At 33.6% G+C, this 22,241-nt stretch overlaps 1 protein-coding gene across 3 annotated transcripts in view; it reads left to right on the forward strand.

Moving 5' to 3' along the window:
* CSMD3 (CUB and Sushi multiple domains 3) overlaps positions 1-22,241 on the forward strand; it is a 725,287-nt gene that overhangs the window by 429,972 nt on the left and 273,074 nt on the right. For all 3 annotated transcript variants that reach the window (XM_055800728.1, XM_055800729.1, XM_027777765.2), the window contains 3 exons: positions 4,452-4,639; positions 7,098-7,286; positions 16,595-16,711. In XM_055800728.1, coding sequence (XP_055656703.1) covers positions 4,452-4,639; positions 7,098-7,286; positions 16,595-16,711 — 494 coding nt within the window. The remainder of the gene's footprint in view (positions 1-4,451; positions 4,640-7,097; positions 7,287-16,594; positions 16,712-22,241) is intronic.

Here is a 22,241-nt window from a genome sequence, read left to right on the forward strand (position 1 = left end):
TCCCCAAATTACTGCAGCATTCTGCTTTTCCTATATTACTGCCTGTTACTTAGGTCCCTTCCTGATTCCAGGGATTGAAATGTACTGGAGGACTTTCTCATTGTAGCAAGACATGGGCATTCATTTAAATGTGTTTATAGGAAAGCATAACAAAAAATGTAATTAAAAAAATGCTATGTATTCTACATATATTCAAGGATGTTTCAGATTCTTTTTAGTTGTAAATATTAAAAGGTTAGATAATGATCTGGTAAAAAAAGGGCCTTTGATGATCAAAGTTATAGTGCGCAAATATCATGCAAGTACTTTTCAGTTGCTATTTATGCAGCATTGACTACGCTTGGTCACACTCAACATAAAAGAGACAATATCGCTTCATTTTAATACAATTCAGAAATTATTAGCAGGGTATGAAAATTACCATCTTCTATCAAAATTTCTCATTGTAATAAGATTTGTAAAAACTTCTCTAGTACTATAACATACACCTATAACAAACTGTTCACAAGACGTTTTATAGAATCGAAGGATAGGTGATATGGACACTTCAAAGGTATTTTCAATCTTTAATCTCAAATGAAAGATAGTCTTCCAAAGTTACTAGTACTGTATATTAGCTTAAAATGTAGGTTTACTAAATTTTTACTTATTAAAATACAAAAGAGAAGTGAATAACTCCCTCTTGCAGAAACCAGTCAAACTCATATTTGTTCAAAATTAGAAAAAAAAAATCAGTGTTCTTCAATGTCCTGTAAATCAAATAAAAAAATAAAAATTTTGGAACTTTCATTAACTCAAGTTTTTTAAAATAAAAATATAATTTCAGTTTTTTAATTGATCATTTTCAACTGCACATTTGATGGGGACAGTCATTTCAAAGTGAAAAACATTTGTCTTTTTATCTGCAAATTTCTGTACTAGCTGGTTTTTTCCTCCTTTGCACCTGAGTTTCATGAAATCTGAGTCTCCTGTGTAACTTTTTGTTTCTAATGTGTCAACCTTTTGTCATAAAATTGCACAACCTCTATTACTCTTGTAGATATGAGCAGTAAGAACAAGGTGTGGTCTCTTTATATCACAGAGCACTTCTATCTTCTTTATAAGATAATCTCATTATGACATTATGACACTTGTTTTTGCATTACTGCTCATTTTTGAACACTTTTGTCACTTGCCATAAATTGTACTGATATGCATATTGCTCAGTTGCAGCAGCCCAGAGAGGCCTTACATACATATAAGTGCATGTATGCTTATGTGTTTCTATGCAGGAGTACGTGTAAAAATACATCTATGTATGTTCACAAAAATGCACTTAGATATAAAATTACATGTTTGGGTAGAAAGAAAAAGTTTATTTGATTGTTTGGGTTATGTAATAATCTTCATAGCGTACCAAAAGAAAACATTTTGGAAAGCACTGAAGTTAGGTTTTTTACTTAGACTTTATTATTTTTCACATAATTTAAATTTAATTTCTGAGGCATTTGTTATTTTGGCTTCTTCTAAAGACTTGTTCTAACCTGACTGTCCTTGTTCTGCTCTTTCTGCTTGCAAATCTTCAGCTGGACTTTAAGGCAGAAGGGTAATTTTGGTGAAATATATGCTTTTAAAACTATAGCTAAATGACTTTCCTATATGATTTTTTTTTAGAAGGTTGTATTTTGCCCAGTTCTTGAAAAATAAAGATTCTTTCTCTAGCCTTTCTTGGTGCCAACAGTAAGACTTGCACAATAGATGTAGTTACTGGAAAGATCTTTAATTTCTCAGCCAGGGCAAAACATTTATATTATGTCTAAAATCTTTACATCCTTTCTTTCTGGATTTTTTAAGAGGAAGAGAAGAGTTCTTACCCATACATACTTCCCACAGAGTGGTACCTTTACCATTACATCAGTTTATCACTTGGACAGTAGTTTAATTCTTTTTAATCTCCCATTTTCCTATGGTTTCTGTCTTACACGATTGCATATGTGCCACGTACGGCGTTCTATGACTGTATGCTGAAGTGTTCCTGTGTCATGGAGCCAGACATGTAGGTGGAAAGAAAGTGATCTACAGACAAGGCAAATAATTATAACTATTAATTTTTGCCTTTTCAGAGGTGTCATAATAACTTTTTCATATTTTGTTTTATGATCATGCATGTATACCTTAAGGAGTTTACTCCTGTTGTACAGGCATAGCTATGATAGATAATCTGTTGGATCATTGTTTTGAATCAGTAGCTTGTTATGCTGAATTGAAATGATAGAAGTGAGAAATGCAAGTGCCATTCTTCATTGTAATGAAGTGTTTATCATGAGGCCTAATTATGAGTATTTAAATGCTAGGGATGTTAATCAGCAAACTACTGATTGGAGTACTAGTCACATTTGACTAATGAGTATGCACTGTGCAGCAGTCTCTTAGAAACAAAGATGCATGTTGTAAATATTAAAGCAGCTTTTTCTGTTCAAATAAGATTAAAAAAGTGTGTCACCTCCTGTGTTCAAGCTTGTTTCACTCCTTTCTGCTTGAACAAATTTTTGTGAGTCGTCCATAAGAATACACTTCACATAACAGTGAAGCCATCCAGGTTAATTTGAGAATAGTGACCAGTTAAGTAGGAAGGAACACTGGAGTGGTCTTACATGAACACAAATTATTTTTTATTCAGTTTCCTATAAATCCCTACTGTTTTCTGACATCAGGGAATAACTAGGTGATATGTAAATGTATCAGATAAACTGAGCATCCAGAGGAAAGGTATCCAAGGAAAAAAATCATATAAACATCACCCTTATAAATTAAATTTTAATTGCTCACTTTTCTGAGCCAAAGAGCTAAGCAAATGCATTGCATATAATTGCCTCTTCAAATTTCTTTCCGTTTACCTCACTAAAAACGTGTGCTTACATTTTTTTCTTGGGTGCTTACACATTTTTTTCATCTTATTTTTTAGCTGTTTGTGATGTTGTATGTAGTCATTGAGCAACAAGTACTTACGAGAGGATTTCTGTAATGTCCTTGAAGACTCAGTTTCGTCATGTCTTGACTGGCCTGATAGTTGTTTTGTATCTATGAGGTCAATGCCTCTTTACACTTTCTGTCTCAATTATGCTTTTGATAAAGGAACTAAGAAAGCAGAGCAAGACTAAGTGATTGGTTCCAAGATTGCTTCTGTTTTATATGAATTAGTGGGAAAAGAAAGTACTGGAAAAAGCAAGTTACTACCTAGCAGCTTTTTAGTAAAATGTCATTGTGAGTTCAGGTGGGAAAAAAAGAAATTTTCCTTTCTCCTTCTTTGTTTCTGTAACTCCCTATTACTTTATTTCTGTGCTCTTTTCTATGTTATTTCATATGAATGGGACGTGGATAAAAGAAAGCACAGGGTTTGGAGGTTTAATTTGGCTTCTCATCTTTCACCAGACTCCTTTAGATCTTTGCGTGCAGACTCTTGGGACATAAATACTGCAATACAGAGTTCCTCAGTAAATTTCTGTTAGTCATGCAGTTCTTTGAATACCTTTCACAAAGCTGAATTAGGCATCTAAGTGAATCAGAGAGAAAATTAAGAATATCTGAAGGGTCCTTGTAGGATCCTGCTGTTAATTGTTTCTTTTCAATTCTGAAAGAGTTTTTCAGTAATCTGTCAGAGAGTCCATTAAAGCCGTATGATTGATGTACGGTCTGTCACAGCAAGAAAGAGAGAAACCACTGTCAAAATAGCAGACAGGTGTTGGGATTGTTGATACCACCTAACACAAGACGAGCAAGGAGATAGCTAACAGCACTGTCACAGCTTTTCCTTGAAAGAGACAGCACACATGCTGTGTCTAAACACCCATTTTGCTTTATAGTGCTTTCTAAATAGGATTTTAATTTTTCCCCCCATAACTTCTGCCACAACTTTGGACTGAGCCCCAACTGGCAAAAAGCCACTGGAGTCTCAGAGCAGATTTAAGTAATTCTATCCCTGCTTATAGATGATTTTAAGGTTGGATGCTCAGGGTATGATTCTTTGATAATACAAAGTATCTTCATGATATTTGTGCCAAATGGAATGTATATAATAAAATAATGTATTAAAATATCCTCTATATAATTTACTTAATTTTTCCAAAAAGAAAAATAGTTTTTTGCTGTAAAATAGTGTATGCAAGTAATATTAATCTTTGCTAACAAACTGTGTTTCTGGCTTTTGTTTTCTGCAATACAAACAAGCTCAAGGAATTTAAACTTCTTTATTTTACTAAGGTACTAACCTGAAATTTGATTATTGTATTAATTATAAAGGATAATTAATACTATTCTATTCATGCTGTAAATTGGAGGTGTGGAGAAATAATTAAAATAATAATATCAGGAAAAGAGCATATTTTTAAAATATGGCTTACTTTGTATGGGGTTATTGAATTTGTTTTAGCTGCTTCTTATATTTGTGTCTCTGTGTGTTTCCTCAATTCCAGATTTCAGACAGAACTCAATTATGATGTTTTGGAAGTTCATGATGGCCCAAATTTATTATCTCCACTTCTGGGATCTTACAATGGTACACAGGTCCCACAATTCCTGTTTAGCAGTAGCAATTTCATTTATCTTCTCTTTACAACTGACAACAGTCGTTCTAACAATGGATTCAAGATTCACTATGAAAGTAAGTAATTCTCAGTTGTATTATTTGATTTCCTCACCAGCACTTATCCTATCAATAAATACATAAAGATGCACAGGTGTTGTCTTTGGTAAATTCTTATTATTTCTCAAACTGAGAAAGGTTTAGTGATGTTAAACTGCAAAAGGCATGACCAGTAATTTCACTTACAATTTGATGTTATTGTTGTACTCCATGCTTTAAGAATCAGAAGATGGGAATGGGAAGCAAATGCCTTTCTTCTGGATGTTGCTTTTATGTTTTTTTTATTATGTTACACGATACATTTTTGTATGTGTAAAGCTGTATCACATCAGGAAGATTATGAAAATCTGAAAAAATAACTGAGTTACTGTTCTGACTGATGTACCTGCAGCTCTAACTGAATGGAAATGGGAAATGCATTTTACACTAGTAAGCTGAAAATCAAGCTTTGAATTGCTGGATTATGGATTTTTTAGGGATATAAAAGCCTGTATGTGTGATTTGTTCTGACATAAGGACATATTCTTTTTCCCTTATTAGTCATATAAATTACACTGCAGAAAGTATTTTTAGGATTTCATACTTTATAAATTGTTAAAATTCATATAAATTGATGTATTATCGTAACATTTACCTTTTCTGTTCCTAAATAACCCTTTTGTTGTAGTACGCCATATTTTCACGTGAAATAATATTTTTCTGTAATCACTGTCTAATTTGTTTAGTGAAGATCATGAACACACTGTTATGTATCCATTTCAGTTTCATACTTCTACTTGTTGGAACTTCCACCAAGCAATTTTCAGATGTTCATTATATTTTTACATTATTGTTGGCCATTATCACTATTTTTGACCGCTCATAATAAGGATATTAAATACAATATATGTGGAGGTGACTTTGCCAGATCAAAATTGGGCTGATTTAAACTCCAGTGAATGTCAAGTTTGGCCTGTTTATGACAAAAAAATGTATTATGATTCCAGAACAGTTTACTGCCCTAGCCTTCACCAGCATACTTCCATTTGTATCATCATCTGCATTGAGAAGAAATGATGAGTTTAAGTTTTCATCCATTCTGAAGGTTGAAGGATAGCAGTCCTTATACATCAAGAAAACTAGATTAACATTGCCAGCAGAGACCACTAAATGCTTAAAATTATTGGCTAAATGAATAATATTAAATGGTAGAAATTACCCTTTGGGAATGTGAAAAGCAAAAAGAGGAAAGCTGCTCTTAGTACAAATATGCTTATATCAAACTGTTTCTATTAAATAAAGTTGGAAAGAAAATCTGAATTTTCATTATAAATTAATTCTTCTATTTTATTATAAAATCTCTTTTTTTCTAAAATTGGTCACCACACCACAGTCCTTTTTACATTAGTGAAGAATGACAATTACATTTATGCTATCAGAGATCATTGAGAATACGCATCTTTAACATTTTTACACAAAATAAACCATTTTCAGTAGTTTGTTTTCTGCTTAACATCCTCTGTTTATATACTGACATCTAGTATTAATTTTATTTTTCTTTAATTCTTCCTTGTTCATCATCTTATATTATACAGTACAACCCAATTCTGATTTCCCTTATGGTACCCTATTCAGCATTCCTCTCTTTATCCTATTGAAAGCTGAAGTCTTTTATATGTTCTTATTTTCTGTGCTAATTATTTTATTACACACTGAATTTCTTTGTAAGGAAGGATATTTTATGGCTCTTGTGTGGGAATAAAAGGAATAACACCCATGGAAAAAACTTACACCAAATACTTCTGATTCGCTATCTTATAATTTGCTAATATTCCTGGAGTTTTTTGTTTCTTTCTTTGTTTTTCCCTGATTCTTTTCTAATGAAGTTAAACACACTGGGCAATTATTTAAAAGATTTAATTTTTTAGCAGACATTAAAGTTCTCTTTATCATCAGCTTCTCTTTACTCCTCTTTTTCTGCTATTCTGTTAACTTCTCAATATTTCACGTACCATTAGGTATGAGAATTATTTATGTAACTAATTGATCTATGTAAATATTTCAAGGGTAAATATTAAAAGAGATAGAAGACATTTTAGCTAGGATAAAGAAGTTTGATCAGGAAAAAAAATGAAGTCTGGAAATCAGATTTTTGAGTGATCATTAAAGCTTTTCAACATCAGTATCAGGGACAAAATTACTGAGGATGAAAATGTTACTGACATAGGACCAGACTAAATATCCTGTAAATTATGTTATGTTTTTCTCTGCAGCAGTGGCAGGATGCAACTTATTATCCATAACATCTGATAATGGTAAGACAGAGAAACTTAGTCCAAGGATAATTCACTGAAAATGTGTGATAATGAAGCTTCCCTGCCCCCCCCCAGTGAATTACTGATGATGATGATGATGATAATAATAATAATAATCTATAGGGTGTTTATGTAACTCTTTGTTTATTTTGATGTGTTTTGTTTTTTTGTTTTTAATCTAGGTGTAACTGTTAATACTTACTCTTGCTTGGATCCTGGCATACCAGTGCATGGACGTCGTTATGGACATGACTTCTCTATAGGTTCCACTGTCTCATTTAGTTGTGATCCAGGTTATAGGTTGAGTCATGAGGAGCCTTTGCTGTGTGAAAAAAATCATTGGTGGAGTCACCCGCTCCCAACTTGTGATGGTAAGGATGAACGGATTAAATATAGTGTAACTTAAAATACATATATTTTGCCAAATTACTATTAGTCAAAATAAGTTAAATGTTGGAGTTTGTAAAATCTCTATTTTTAGGAAAAAAAGAGTTAGAGGAAATCAGTGTTATATATCTCTGTGTGACAAGGTATTTAGTAACAAAAGTAGATAATAATATATAAATCTTTAAATTAGTGGATTATTGAAGATATCTGTATCTGAATATATGTTACTGTGAACTAAATGATTACCAATTAGCTCAAGGAATGTAAGGTTAATGTATATCTGCTTGTAAAACACTTACTACAAGCTACAAATATTTGTGTTTGGGTACCACCTATGGACACAGGTGTATTGACATACAAAACATCAGATGCAGTTTATTTATACCTGACTCAAAACCTACATTTTATCCCATTCCATGTTGATCACTGTGTTCCTTGCTTGTTAACAGAACTTGACACTCTCCACACCCTCCACACCACAGTCACTGTAGGAATTGATTCGGGCCACATTATATATTATGATTAAGCGTATGAAAGTAAAAACAGACAAAAATGGTATTGATTTACATGTCATATATTTTGGTATCTCCAATATCATTTAAAGAAATCTGTCTGAAAAAATTATCTAATAGTTTCAGTCATCTCTTCTTATCTGAATTGTTCATTTTAATCCATTTTCCCGCTTAGGGTGATATAAATTATATGTAATATTAAGAAAGTAGATTGTAATGATTATTAGGTTATATATTTGAGATAATTTCTGCTCAAAATATTTTATTTTTCTTTCAAGTATGGTACAAAAATATCTAGTGAACTCTTATGAGCTACATAGTGCACACGATTGTATATTTTTCTAAAAAGTCCTTAGTGTCTTGGGACACTCAGAAAGGAAAAAACTGAATTTGAATGAAGACTAATGAGAAAGCTCACTGAATCGTGTGTGATTTGCCATATGTGGAAGTATGTTTGTTTTCACTGTCTCTTTCTTTAAAAAATGGCAGGGGTTTTCTTAGTCTTCAGCTTATTTATTTAGCAAATGCTTTGATTTTTGTATTTCAATATGTTGAACTTGTCAGTGCATAATGATAGCCAAAATTAGTTGTGGTAGAAAGGGGACCAACTAATCACTTCCCTGAAAATGGCATGCTGTAGTTCAGCAAGCCTGTTTCCTAAAGGATTCTGCTTCTCATCCAGGTTCTAGGAATGAAGAATTGCATGGTTCCCACAGCTCACAGTCAAGGGGACTATGTTTTGCCGAGTGGTGATAGGCACTACATGGTAACCATCTAAAGCAAACAGTATTAACATACTCCCTATGAATACTGTGCTATGCTGTGAAATAAACATATTGTGATAAATTTCATCCTCAAGATGATGAACTAGCATGCAATTAATTAAGTAAATTAGATTTTTTTTTTTCTCTAGAGCACATTGCTAAATGGCAATTGTCCATTGAATAAATATGCTCTAAAGGTAGGATTGAGTACAGTTATTCTAGTAAATTTAATCAATTCATGGTTGAACTCATTTTAATTTCACTGCTGAATTTCTTCTCTGGTGGAATGTTCTTAAATCAAACCCAGAGTCTTTGCACCCCTAGGGAAAAGAGGGCATTTGCTAAATGGGCTGTTCTTTGCATAAACTGCAAGTATGGGTTTGTATTAATTGTGCCACTAATTAACACATTGGTCACTGTTCCTGCTCATTCAATACATTACTCTTGACAGTTTCTGAAGAGCGGAGTTCTTTCTTGGTTGCGCTTATTGATAACTGCATCTTTTTTTGATAATTGCATCACGTAGTGATATGCAGACCATAATAATTGTGCAAGCAGATCATGACAACTCATGAGTGTGTTTTGAAGAAGGGTGTAGAAAAGGAAGAAATTTAGACGACTTAAAACTATTTCTTTCTCAAAGTAGAAGATCATGTTGCCTGCCATTCTGTTCTTTGAAGGAGTGTAAACTAATTTTTTTCATGAGGTGTTTGGATTTACATAGATAAGCATCACAAAAAGCTTATAGTAGTCACACTTCATTATCTACAGGAACAATTAGACAATACTGAGAATGATGGTTTTAAAATTAGCAAACTGTTTCCTTCCCTAAAGACTGGCTTGAGGGGGTGATTATGACAGGATATATAATTCATTCATATTTGAATAATTGATACCCATGAATAATTTCATAGGTAATTTCCTTAGTTTTGATTTTAATTTGTATCTGTATACATAAGGCATGCATATTATTCATCCATACACATATGTATTCTGTGTGTGTGTATATATACATACATATGCAAACACAGTTTTATATGTACAGAAGTATAACAAAGCATTTCTGAAAAAAAATAATAAAAATTAGAGCCCTCTGATGTTTGAGGATAGTAAAAACTATTTCTGATCTTTAAAGAGAAATAGTTAAGGAAATTATTTTCAGAACCATAGAACAGTTACAGCTGTAAGGAATCATAGAATGTCATCTAGTCCAATCCTGTATCCCAAAAAGTGGTCCAGTCTGGATGTTAGGCCAGGTTGCTGAGGATCCTACACAACTGAATTTTATCTATAAAGAGGGAGATCCCATTTCTCTGAGAAAACTGTGCCACTGTTTGGCCACATAATATTCTTAATATCTCCTGAGAACTTCACATCATCCAGTTACATCCATTACCTTTCATCCTTTCACTGTTGTGAAAACTACTTGAATTTATAGAGTACTTGAATTACTTTACAGTTTTCAAGACAGCAGTTCCACTAATTAATAGAAGTTATACAACCATAAAATTAAGTCTTCTTCAAAGAATTAAAAATAAAACCTATGACCTTTGTCAAACCATCAGTCTCTTTCCAAGAAATGAATCAGCATAGGCTGTTAGGAAAATACTGTTAAAAATACTTTAGCATTGTTCATTATGACCAATTTCTGGATAGCTCTCTTGGCAAAATACTTGTGTATTTCTTTTGAAAAGAGGTGGCATTGATCAAGGTCTAGACTTTTACCGTTACCAAAGGAAAATTATTGGTATTACTGTGTGCATTTATTTATTTTTAAATAATTCATCTGAAGACATGGTTTGATCTATATACAATAAACATGGGACACATTACCTTGGAAAACAAACATACAAATAAAAAACAACCATTATTTTCAAATCATGATATTTACAGGCCTTCAGAAAATAGTCATACTTAAGAGCAAGAAAATAGAAGAGTTTGAGCTTTGCTTAGAAAATATTACTTGTGTTACATTTATACCATTCCTATCTAACATCTACATGTGATTCACTGTGCACTTATCTGGACAGCCCTGAATATTTTTACTGTATTCTCCTCCCAGTGCTTAACAAATAAGAAAACATATTGTCCTATCATGTCCTTTCTGTATGAGTATTATAACAGAACTTAGCTTTAAAGCTTTGAATATATGTGAGGAAACCTATTCTATACAATATATGAAGTATTGTATTAATCCCATTAAAAATGTCAGGGAAAATAATATAAAAGTTAGATATCTATGTAAGTCCTTTTATTCCCTTCATGATAACACGAATTTGAATGCTAATCATAATCATTCTTATTCACCATTTGAATTAAAAGTAAACAGTAACATTCCACTTTATCTTCATTTACTTAAGAAAATTAATAAATAGGAAAAGAAATATTCAAGCAAGATGGAAAGCTTTTAATGTTTATATCGAAAACACCTAGATGTCCAAATGACTTACCAAATATGACTTGTGCAGTACCAGGAGGAATATATCCAGGAAATACGGCAGATGTTTTAAGTAATTTCTGTTAAGACATCGCTAAGCTAAACCCAATGCTTTTATTAAAATATAACTGTTAAAAAATCTGCTGCAAATATTCAGTGTGGTAGATGCCAGAACTGGAAATAGATATTATGTTTTGGTCCATTTTAAATTTAAATAAGAAGGGAAAAATACAAGTTTATGTTGTGAGTAAGGTAGGCTACACTAGTTTCTCTTGTTAGTCTCTTGTATAATGTAACTCAAGTACAAGTTTTCTGTACATCAACTGATCGTAATAATTTGATGTCCATGTTGTTAATTACTTGTCACTACTTGACTGTATCCCATTTTAAGACACAATACATCTTGTGTAATTAGGGAAGACAGATGATGAAGGTTTTTGGTCTATGAAGCACAGCACACAAGATTCAAATTTTAATTCCCTGTTTCAATAATTTTTATCTATATTTACATTTCCCTTTTATTATCAAATTACACAGTAAATGAAAATCACCTTAGAATGAGATTTTTAGTTGGAAGTTAATTAAGGAAAATAATATAATGGAGCTTCTGTGTGTTTGTGCACGTATGTACTTGTATTTAGATTTATATATACACAAACATATCTGTATAAATCGGGTTATCTTCTTTTCACTCTGTGATTTCTTCTGAACTGGCTTTCTCAATGGTGGTTGAAACCATTTGTAAAGTTGTCACTATTGCTAGTCAGTTATAAATGTGTGGTTTCTCTTTCCATTACCTTTGAAAACAAATAGTTTTCAATTATTTGTACTTGAAGCAAGCTAATCTTACTGAAAAGTTACAATTTTTTTTTCAGGTTTCTGTTCTTCTTATGGGTATTTTCTCTTTTTTGAGAAAATTGTGATGCCTCATTTTATGTTAGTTTCTAAGCTGTGGTTGGTAACCTATGGCTAGTCTCTTGAAAAGTCTTATATATATAAAAATGGTAGGTGATATAATTTGAAAACATGCAAAATGTTAATTTCCCAGATATCACCATCTTCAGTCAGTCTAAAATGGGACAATATTGTGTCTTTTTTTTTTAACTGCATTGCTAGTGAACACCGTATGTAGAAATACATGGATACATGCATTTATGTATATCTATATTATTTTCCCTTGCTTTACTAAAATAAGAAATACATTCTCTCGATAGTTTTCTGTCCTTGGATATGGTGACACCCTTCTCACATCCAGTTTACATGATAAATTTATATTACTGCTATACTGTTCATAACTCTGAGACTGACTTGTTTTACATCAAAATAAATTAGTTTTAAATAGGTAGTAAACCTTATTAAAAGACCTTGGATGACAGAGAATGTAATTAGCGCTTGCTGAGTTTTATTTCATGGTATAAAAAGCAAAATTTAAGAAGTAAGAGGCTTTTCACTGAATTAGTGTTAAGCTAGCTATACAGGCTGATCTCTTCAGGAAGATAATATACAGCTTGACTTCTGTAGTTAAATATAAATATGTTCTAAATAGAACAGAGGCCATGTGAAAAATATGGAAAAAAAAATATGAACAAAAATGTCACAATCTAATGTGAAGTGTCCTAGCAATGTTTGTGTAGCACAGCTGCTGTGACAAGAAACACAGGTAAGTACTTGCAGTTGTTAATGCAGTGGTCATAGATATGGAAAATGTAACTTACAGAAGTAGGTTATGAAAACCTGTATCATTTAACTGATCTGAAGTCAGAGATACCAATGTACTTGGCCAGCCTCCCAAAGTTAGTACCCAAGAGGGAAAAAGAATATAATGACAGTTTAACAGAAGAACAAATGGGTAAAAATGGACCATGAATAAATTTAGGCTAGAAATTATGAGACTGTTTCTAGTATTGGAAGATTGATTTTCTGTAGCAGTTTCATAGCAGCATGAAATATGGCCTGAAATGGAACTTGTATGAATGACAAGTGCTTTCATTACAACTATTCATGTATTTCAGGGATGAAGCATAGCTTGCATGTCTCCCACTGAGATACTTATGAGCAGCCTGAATAAAGGTTCTAAAATTGTTTAGGCCAAAAATTATTTTCAAACTACATAGGGCCATTTTCTAAGCTAGGCTTGGTTGCTGTCAGTCTTTCTTAAGACTGATAATGTTCTGAGCAAAATGAATGCAGTTATGATCATTTACAACAAAAGAAAGTGTAAGTAATCAGCCCAACATTGTAAGAATTTATTTCCCCTAAACAACTGGCTTAGCCGCTGAACACTATTAAATTTTAATCTTCATTCACAGTTATCCATACCTTGCTTCTTAAATTGTCACATCATACCTGATTACCACAGTGCTATAGAAGTACTTTATTCTATACATCCAGGTACCTATCCGTATTTCATAGAATCAGTTCTGTATTTTGTTCTCTATTTTTTGTGCTATTTTGTTTCTCACTATTCTGAAAAAATAGTAATGGAGGGGAAATATTAGACATGTCTTGATTCAGCTTCTCTGCTTGCATAACAAATTATTAATTAGAGTTTTAGCAATACAATATTCTGTTTTCCAATTTAGAACACCAAGATAGTGCTTCATTTATTTGCTTATGTATTCATTCTACTTTGTGTCTCCTAGCCTCTATCTCTCTATAATCACATAAAGTGAAAGAAAGGTTCCTTGTAGAATGTGGAAAAATGTATGAAGTTTATCTTTTGCTGTTTTTATTTTAATGTGTTTCTGTTTTCCTTTGCACTCTGAAAAAGTCAGATACTAGTAGTGATATTACATGCTTGGGCTGTTTGCCATCTTATCAGGGCCAGTACACATTTTATATTTCAGATATGTCAACTTGGCTTTGTTTTGTATAATGCTGGTCTCTCGGTGCCTTTTTTTTGCCATCTGCTAGCCTTCATAGAGTTACACTCAGTGCCTGATGGCATGCTGTAGATGTTTTGTCACCATTTCCATTCCTGAAAGGTTTTCAAAATACACACTGTAAATTACATTATTTGTTTAGGCCATTTCCCATTATTATAAAAACTGATTACATTTTCTTTGTTAATACCTAAGATATGGACAAAGTAGGTAGTTAACTATCAGAAGCCCTAATAACGTGCTATCATAGCCCTGATTCTGTTTTACTAATGTCTAAATATAATATCCGGTGATAAGTGGATAGTGTGGTTATTTTCATTGTCTCTTCAGAGAAGTGAGGAAGAAAATTAGTATGCTGGGAGGTTATTCCCCTGTGGCACAATTAGGAGACTGGGCAGTTGTGGTCCTAGAATGTCCTGTTTCGGCCTATGGTACTGGATCTGCAAATTTCCATCCTACAACTAGGCCAAAAAAAGTCTAGCAAGTTGGCAGGAGAAACAGCACACAAAAAGAAATCATAAGGCTACCCAGACAAATATACATGTTTAAAATAAAAATGTGGTTAGTTAGAACAATCAAACGTATTTAGCTAGGCAAAATAAGGTGATCTTCATCCTAGGATATAGGATGAAGTTCCATTTCTGCTTTGTAAGAAAACAGTAATTAAATGTATACTCCTTTTTAATCAGTGACCTAAAGATAGTGCTGGTGTGCAATGCATTGACCTCATTATGAGAAGTTATTTACCTTCATGAAAACACTCACAGTGCTACTGAAATGTCTGAAAAATGTGTGTATTTCCTTGAGACAAATGTCTGCTTAAGTGTCTACCTTTTAGGTAGAGAGCAATAAGGTTGCCCTGAGTCTCTTCCAGACTAAACAACACCAGGTCCTTCAGCAGTTCCTTCTGACTTGTTCTCTAGACCCTTCACTGGCTTTGTTGCCCTTCTCTGGACATGCCCCAACACCTCAACGTTCCTCCTCAAGTGAGGGGCTCAAAACTGAACATGGTATTGAAGGTACGGCCTCATCAGTGCCGAGTACAGGGACACAATCACTTCCCTAGTCCTGCTGGCCACATTGTTTCCTGTACAAACCAGGATGCTGTTGGCCTTCTTGGCCCACCTGGGCACACTGCTGGCTCATATTCAGTCAGCCAGGACCCCCAGATCCTTTCCTGCCAGGTAGCTTTCCATTCCCTCTTGCCCACGCCTGTGGTGCTGCATGGAGTTGTTCTGACCCAAGTGATGGACCCAGCACTTCTCCTTGTAGAACCTCATACCATTGGCCTTGGCCCACTGGTCCAGCCCATCAGTTCCCTCTGCAGAGCCTTCCTGCCCTCCAGCAGACCAACACCCTCCCCCAGCTTGGTGTCATCTGTAAACTTACTGAGGGGGCACTCAAATCTCCTTGTCCAGATCGTTGACAAAGATATGAAACAGGCCTGGCCCCAGTACTGAGCTCTGGGGAACACTACTTGTGACTGGCCCGCCAGCTGGATTGAACTCCATTTGTTACCACATGAGGTTAAGTTGCAGGCTCAGAGAAACTACTGTTGATGCCAATAAAGGTTCTGAAAAGACAATGGTTGAGAACTTTGACTAGTTAAGGCTGAAAAGGGAGAGTTTGAGTTAATTACTTTGGAAGATCTGCTTATATGAAGAATTGCAATCAACTTTTCTAAAACAGTCTATATTATTTGACTTAAATCTGTTGGCAGTAACATAGTTCACTTTTTTTTTTTTTTTTTTTGGTATCCTGGAACATTTCTACAAAATAAATGAAGTAATACATATAATTAGGTTAATTAAAATAAAAGGAATTTTAATCTTGAAGGGAAAAAAAAACCCACCTAATTTATTTCATTAGGTATGCCCTTTGAGATAATCTATATTCAGAAAACTATGAGTTAATAAGTTTACTTGGTACTGAGTTTTAATCACTGTTACTGAGAAAAGATAATTCTGATGTATAAAAGACTCTTTGTTACTAAAAAATTAATTAATTTAGTATTTCAAGAGTCTGTGGATTGGAAAATTCACCATTAAAATGTAAACATTGAATTGTTAAGATATTTGTGCCAATGTTGTAATAACTTCATTTTTGTATTTGTTATTAATTCAAGATGTAATTTAATTTTTATATTGTTCGGTTACTGATTAATTTCATAAAGTGACTATTGACACTATAGAATAACTTATATTGGCAATTATTGTTATCACTTGCATTATATAGATGCATATCCAATAATTAGATACAAGAAAGCATGTAATATTTCCCTGTAATAATGTATTCACTCAGTAATTCTTCAATAGTGAAATCCACTGTACACAATTTTAAGCCTCCCACCTTATCTTCTGGCTAAATTTATATTGTTTGTCTCTGTGTTCTGCCTTAATCTTCCTGAATGAATGACTTTCATAGTCTCAAGAAAATGTGAAAAAACAGCTAAGGAAACACACTTTTCATTTTCTTAGTACCTATTAAAACACATGTTAAGTATCCATTAATTATATTTCTTTTCATATTGTGTAAAAATAGGCTGAAGTTATATGTAGAGTTGTTAAATCATTTGATCAACTATTTTTATGCTGGTTTAAATCCAGAAGTCCTTCTTTTTTAAATGTTTTCTTACATTTTCTCTCATTTGTAAGTTTTATATTAGTTATTTATTATTATTTTCTTTGTTATTTCTAGCTTTATGTGGTGGAGATGTTAGAGGACCTAGTGGAACAATTTTGTCCCCTGGTTATCCGGATCTGTATCCAAATTCACTGAACTGTACATGGACTGTGGATGTTACCCATGGAAAAGGTAAATAAATCCTTTTACCTTTTTCCACTTTTTTTTTTTTTTTCTTTTAAATTGGGAAGTCCAGTGTTCTGTGCTACACATGTAGATCTAGCTTAGCAGCAATGAAGTAAGATTTGTGTTGCTGATTTTTGGTTTTGTTTATTCCTATTGTAGTCCTTCCTAGAATTTCAGAAGTGGACTAGGCCCTAATACTTTCCACAGAACAGAAAGTCAGAAACAGTTTACGCTACAAATAACAGATAGTTTGTTGTGTGCACATTAATTCATACAGGTGAAAGAGGGTGAATGCTTTTTCTGTGTTGATGAGAAAATGCTTTATCTTAGAAAAAGATTAGCTGGGAGTAGTCATTGATATTTGGATTTGGTATCAACAGAAGAATCTGAAGTGAAAAATGAAGTTGTTATTCATATTATGACGTAAAAAGGAATAAATTTAATGAAGGGAGTTGTTTAAAAGAGTTCTTATTATGCTAAATTTTACATTATGACTAGCTGTGGACTATGTCAGAAATGTCAGGAAGAAAATCACAGAATCATAGAATCATTTAGGTTGGAAAAGACCTTTGAGATCAAGTCCAACCATTAACCCAGGACTGCCAAGTCTGTCACTAAACCATGTTGCTAAGCACTGCAAATAGGTGTTTTTTAAATACCTCCAAATATGGTGATCCCACCACCTCCCTGAGCAGCCTGTTCCAATGCTTGACCACCCTTTCATTGAAGAAATTTTTCCCAATATCTAATTCCCAATATCAGGCAATAACATCCCCTCTGAGTCTCCTCCAGACTAAACAACCCCAGATCCCTCAGCTGTTTCTTTTAAGACTTGTTCTCTAGACACTTCACCAGCTTTGTTGTCCTTCTCTGGGCATGCTCCAGCACCTCAATGTCTTTCTTGAAGTGAAAGGCCCCAAATTGAACACAGTATTCAAGGTGCATAAAGTCCTATTATTTTGGAGAAAAGAAACTGTTTCAGCTTACCAAGACACATTTTCAGGGTGGCAGCTTATAAATGACAGTTTAATATGCAGTTATGGATTGAATAAATAATATAGCTTAGAAATAAATGTAGAGGGGGAAAAGTAATGAAACTCAGTAAGAGAACATTTGAGAGGTAAGAAAGAATTATATCATGAGTGATCGCAGAAACTGAGGGACAGGAGACTTTCAACAAAAGGGTGGTTAAAGGCAGGTTTTAGAATAAACATGTAATACTGGTTTTAACTTTTCTCAGAGAAAGGATCTTAGTAAGAGTTATTTCAAAGAAAAAAATAGAAGACATGCAGGAGGGGTTAAAAAATGCTTAGGACACAAATGGAAGTCGGAATTTCCAGGTAGCAAAATTTCCTTGAAAAAGTGCATCCTAGTTGCTTTTAGGCGAAAGCTTGGGGAACTAGATAAGAAGAAATGGGTCAAACTTTTATATTCATGTTGATATTTTATTTTAAGTACAGGAGTGACTGAGTAGTATTCTTGTACTATGAGTGGAAACAGCTAGAGAAGCGTAAGAATTTAATTTTAAGGGAAGGACAGAAATTAGGATAGGTGTCACAAGAGAAACTATATATATATAGGTTGAGCTGATAAGAACTTAAGAAGGAGAACTGCATCTGTAACACTGGAAAGAATATAGAAGGAGGACTGAAAGAGAGAAGGAAGGCAAGTTCAATTCTGGATTTCATCAGTTTTCTCTGTGAGGGCATGAAAACTGTAACAAAATATACTGCTGATGTATTCCTCTAAGAAAGAGTTATTGATAACATAAAAAGACTTCCCTCACAGAGAATTGTGCTGCTCTGTGATCCCCTTGTTCTGTTTTGTACAAATAGCATGATAATTCCTCATCTAGATGTTAAATCACTCTGACTGGATGTCCCATTTAAAACTCCTTAAAGTGTTAAAAGTGGCAAAGTGTATCTCTCAAAATTACTGCTCCAGCTATTCTGCAGTCTCTTTTTACTACTGAATGTTGCCATTGTGTCAATATAATTTGCTTGTAAATATTCACAGTTGAAGAAGTACTCTGAAATTACTGAGCCTACATCAGATGCCACATTTGCCCTTGTTACCTCTAGGTATAATACATGTCTTTTAGAGTTGCAGGAATATAAGGTACTATGGATCTTTTGCAATTGAGAAAGGATGTGGGAAGAATATAACTGTTCTTCTGAATAAGCAAGAAAGACTGATGAAAAGTGTAAGAAAACGGTTAGCCCTGTAGTCATTTAGTTTGCACCCTATCTGAAAAGCCATTGGATTACCAACACAAACTATAATCTGGGCAATGAAGAGAAAAACAGAGGTGGTTAAAAGTTTCGCTTCATGGAGTAATATGTGACTGAGAATTATGCAAATTCTACAGTAAACATGGGCCCAGATTAAGCCAAAATTTTCAGGATTCTTGCAAGACATTTTATTAACACTATTAATTTTTCTTAAATTAAAAATGTGATTATGAAGGAAAGCACTTGGAAAAAATGATCTTTTTCTTATTATTAAATCTTTTTTTTACTGAAAACTCATCTAGAGAAATACTTAAAACTTGGGATAAGTAAAAGCTGAAAGTCTCAATATGGTTACATTTTATGTGAGGCTATTGAAAAAACACCATATATAATCAGACATCTGAGAAAACACATGCAGATATACAATATACAGAGAGAGCAATAGTATAAACATACATATTTAGAAGCACATACACACTGATACTTACGTATACACACATATATTGATACAAATCTTGTTTGTGTCAAGTTTTATATTATCATAAAAATAAATATGAATGCTATGTTGTAATTTGACTTGGGCATTTTGATTCATGCTGCTCAAAGATCTGCTGGAAACAACTGAAGAGATTTGCTGTGAGTAGGAAATAGGAAATATATTAACTTCTCATATTTTGTTCTTGTTTGCAAAAAGCTATTAATATTGTAAGTTCTTCCTGTAGTACTGCATGAGGCAGATAGTTCTCCTTTTATGGCAGTAAGTCACAGGCTTACTTAATGTAACTTGAAACTTCTAAGGGTAAAGTTCTGTTGTCTGAGTAAACTAGTCCATTAGGCACTTCTGTATTTAATGGACAAGTATATATGTCTTCAGTATATGAGTCATCTCACTCTGAAAAAGTATCTAAAGTAGATGGAATGAGCCATCTCCTGAAGGTGCCTATTTATCTTTATCATCTGATGTCCAGGGGGTTTATATAGTCCCCAGATGTATTGTCCATGGGGAAACTGAGTGACTAAGTCTTAGATAGTTACCACTTGGGAAAATTAATCCAACACACATGAATGGGTTATTTTAAAGTAAGGGAGAAAACCTTTGCTCTGAAAATCTCATTTTCTGCTTTATTTCATATCTAATTTAATTCCATCTTCAGAATCTCAAGGAGTATCTTCTATTGGACATCAACTAGTGATACGATTTTTAAAAAATAATTATTTTTCTCTAGCTTTTTTTTTTTAATTTGTACTTTCATGTCGGATTGCCAAGAAAATGTATATAACTATTAGCTCCATAATGCTGTGGGATACTTCTTTAAACACACATATTTATGTTACAACTTCATACTGCTGTTACATAGTAGCAAGCAATTAAATGCGTATGTTTAGTTAAGACTTGTATTTTACACTTGGATATGTTGTATTGCTAAGAAAAACAATTTGTGTTTGTATATACTGCCTTTAATAATCTGCAATATTAATTTATATATTAATTTTACTGTTCAAGTGTATCTAAACTTATAGAATTCTGGAATGATTTTTCATTTGTGTTCATGTGGACCAGCATTATGATTCTTGAATGTTCATTAAAGCTTGGTATTATTTTATTTTATTTTTTTAAAAAATTGTTACCTAGGGAATGGAACATGCACTTTAAATATGGTTAATATGTCTAGCAACTTGTATTATTTACGAAGAGGAAAGGAAACATCTATCATGACAATAATTATTGTATTTTGTCTGTGGTTATTTGATGAAATGAAATTTGTGTAATATCAGTGGTGTATTTTAAATCATTTACTAATAGAACAGTTAATTTACTCATCCCCTGACAGTCTGGATGGCAATATTGAGAAATGACTGTACAGTGTTATGTCTTCCTATCTTCATTTCAGATTTTAAATATTCCCTTTATAAAGAAAGGGGCATGTGAGGCAGAATGAGAAGGAATCTACCTGAACATATCTTTTAAAATTCTTCTCTGGAGAAGATACAATCTGTCACACAGCATATATTAATGTGATTAGAATATTTTTTTAAGAAAACTAAATTGTACAGCTACCGCTGGGTTATACCTTGGGGTTTTGCTTAGAAATGTCATGGCAATCTGGAAAACTGATTGAAACATTCCCTTGAGTTAAACCTCGAGTTTGGTGTTTGAACAATGCTCAGTGAAACTCAGCTGTGATTTACAGGAACTCCATTATTTTGGGTTACTACCATAAAATATTCCTTTGCATATCTGACTTTGTTCTTGCAGTATACATGCATGCATAGAAAGGGCCAAAATTAATTTGGAGTACAGTAAATGCAACAAATATGACCTGAATTTCAGCCCTGTTATTTATATCTATCTATCTATCTATATATATGTATCTATCTCATGGTGTTAGCTCAAAATGTTGGTAACCTAACTTTGAGTCTGAAAAGCAGTGTGTGATTTTTGCCATTTTATTGCCATCTGGGATGCTCAAAGCAGATGAATGGCTTTGCTCTTGTAATCATCAAATTAAGAGTTTTTAAAATCCAGAATAGATTTCTTGGATTATCTAGTTTTATCCTATGCATAAAACACAATACTATCCTGTAATGTTTATATCAGTGCTACTGTGTAAGGATATGTTTATCTGGATCCGCAAGCTACGGCAAATGGGAGGTGGGCAGGAGGTGGAGCTATAAGAAGAGAAAGAGATACCAACTTGAAAAAGCTGGTAGTTTTCTAGTTTCTTTAAAGGGAAACACAATCTAGAGGTCTTTAAGATCTAAGGAATTTCTCTTTTGCTCCCATTTGTATGTCCAGCTGACAGCAAGACTAAGCATGTATTTCAAAGGTGCTAATATGTGCACACACACATATACAGCTGGTCACACAAACACTGACAGAGACAAATGTCTTCATTGGCATGCACAGAAACACCAAGACCACTGAAACAGCCATGGACATCGCAGGCAGACAAATCCTCTTTTACCAGCTGGGCTGAAGGGAACAGAAGTTTGCTAAGATTGGCACAGATTCACACATGCTAATCCATGTGCTCCCACAACCTTCCAGGTTCATGGCTTAGGACTCAGCCCCCAGATCCTAGTCCGTCCAGGTACTGGTCCCCTGTGACCAATGGCCCTTTTTCCAGTTGGCCCTGACTTCACCCTGCTCACCAGGCAGCCCATGCTGATGTTTGCTGGTGGTCACACATGTTCTCACACTTGGGACAGAAGACACACTTGCACAATAAACAGTCAGGAACAGTGTTTAAAAAGAACAGAGGACAGGCTGTGGTGGTTAGGTGCAGGGCTTAGTACAAGAGGCT

Source organism: Falco peregrinus, chromosome 3 (assembly GCF_023634155.1).
Source record: "Falco peregrinus isolate bFalPer1 chromosome 3, bFalPer1.pri, whole genome shotgun sequence".
Classification (NCBI taxonomy): domain Eukaryota; kingdom Metazoa; phylum Chordata; class Aves; order Falconiformes; family Falconidae; genus Falco; species Falco peregrinus.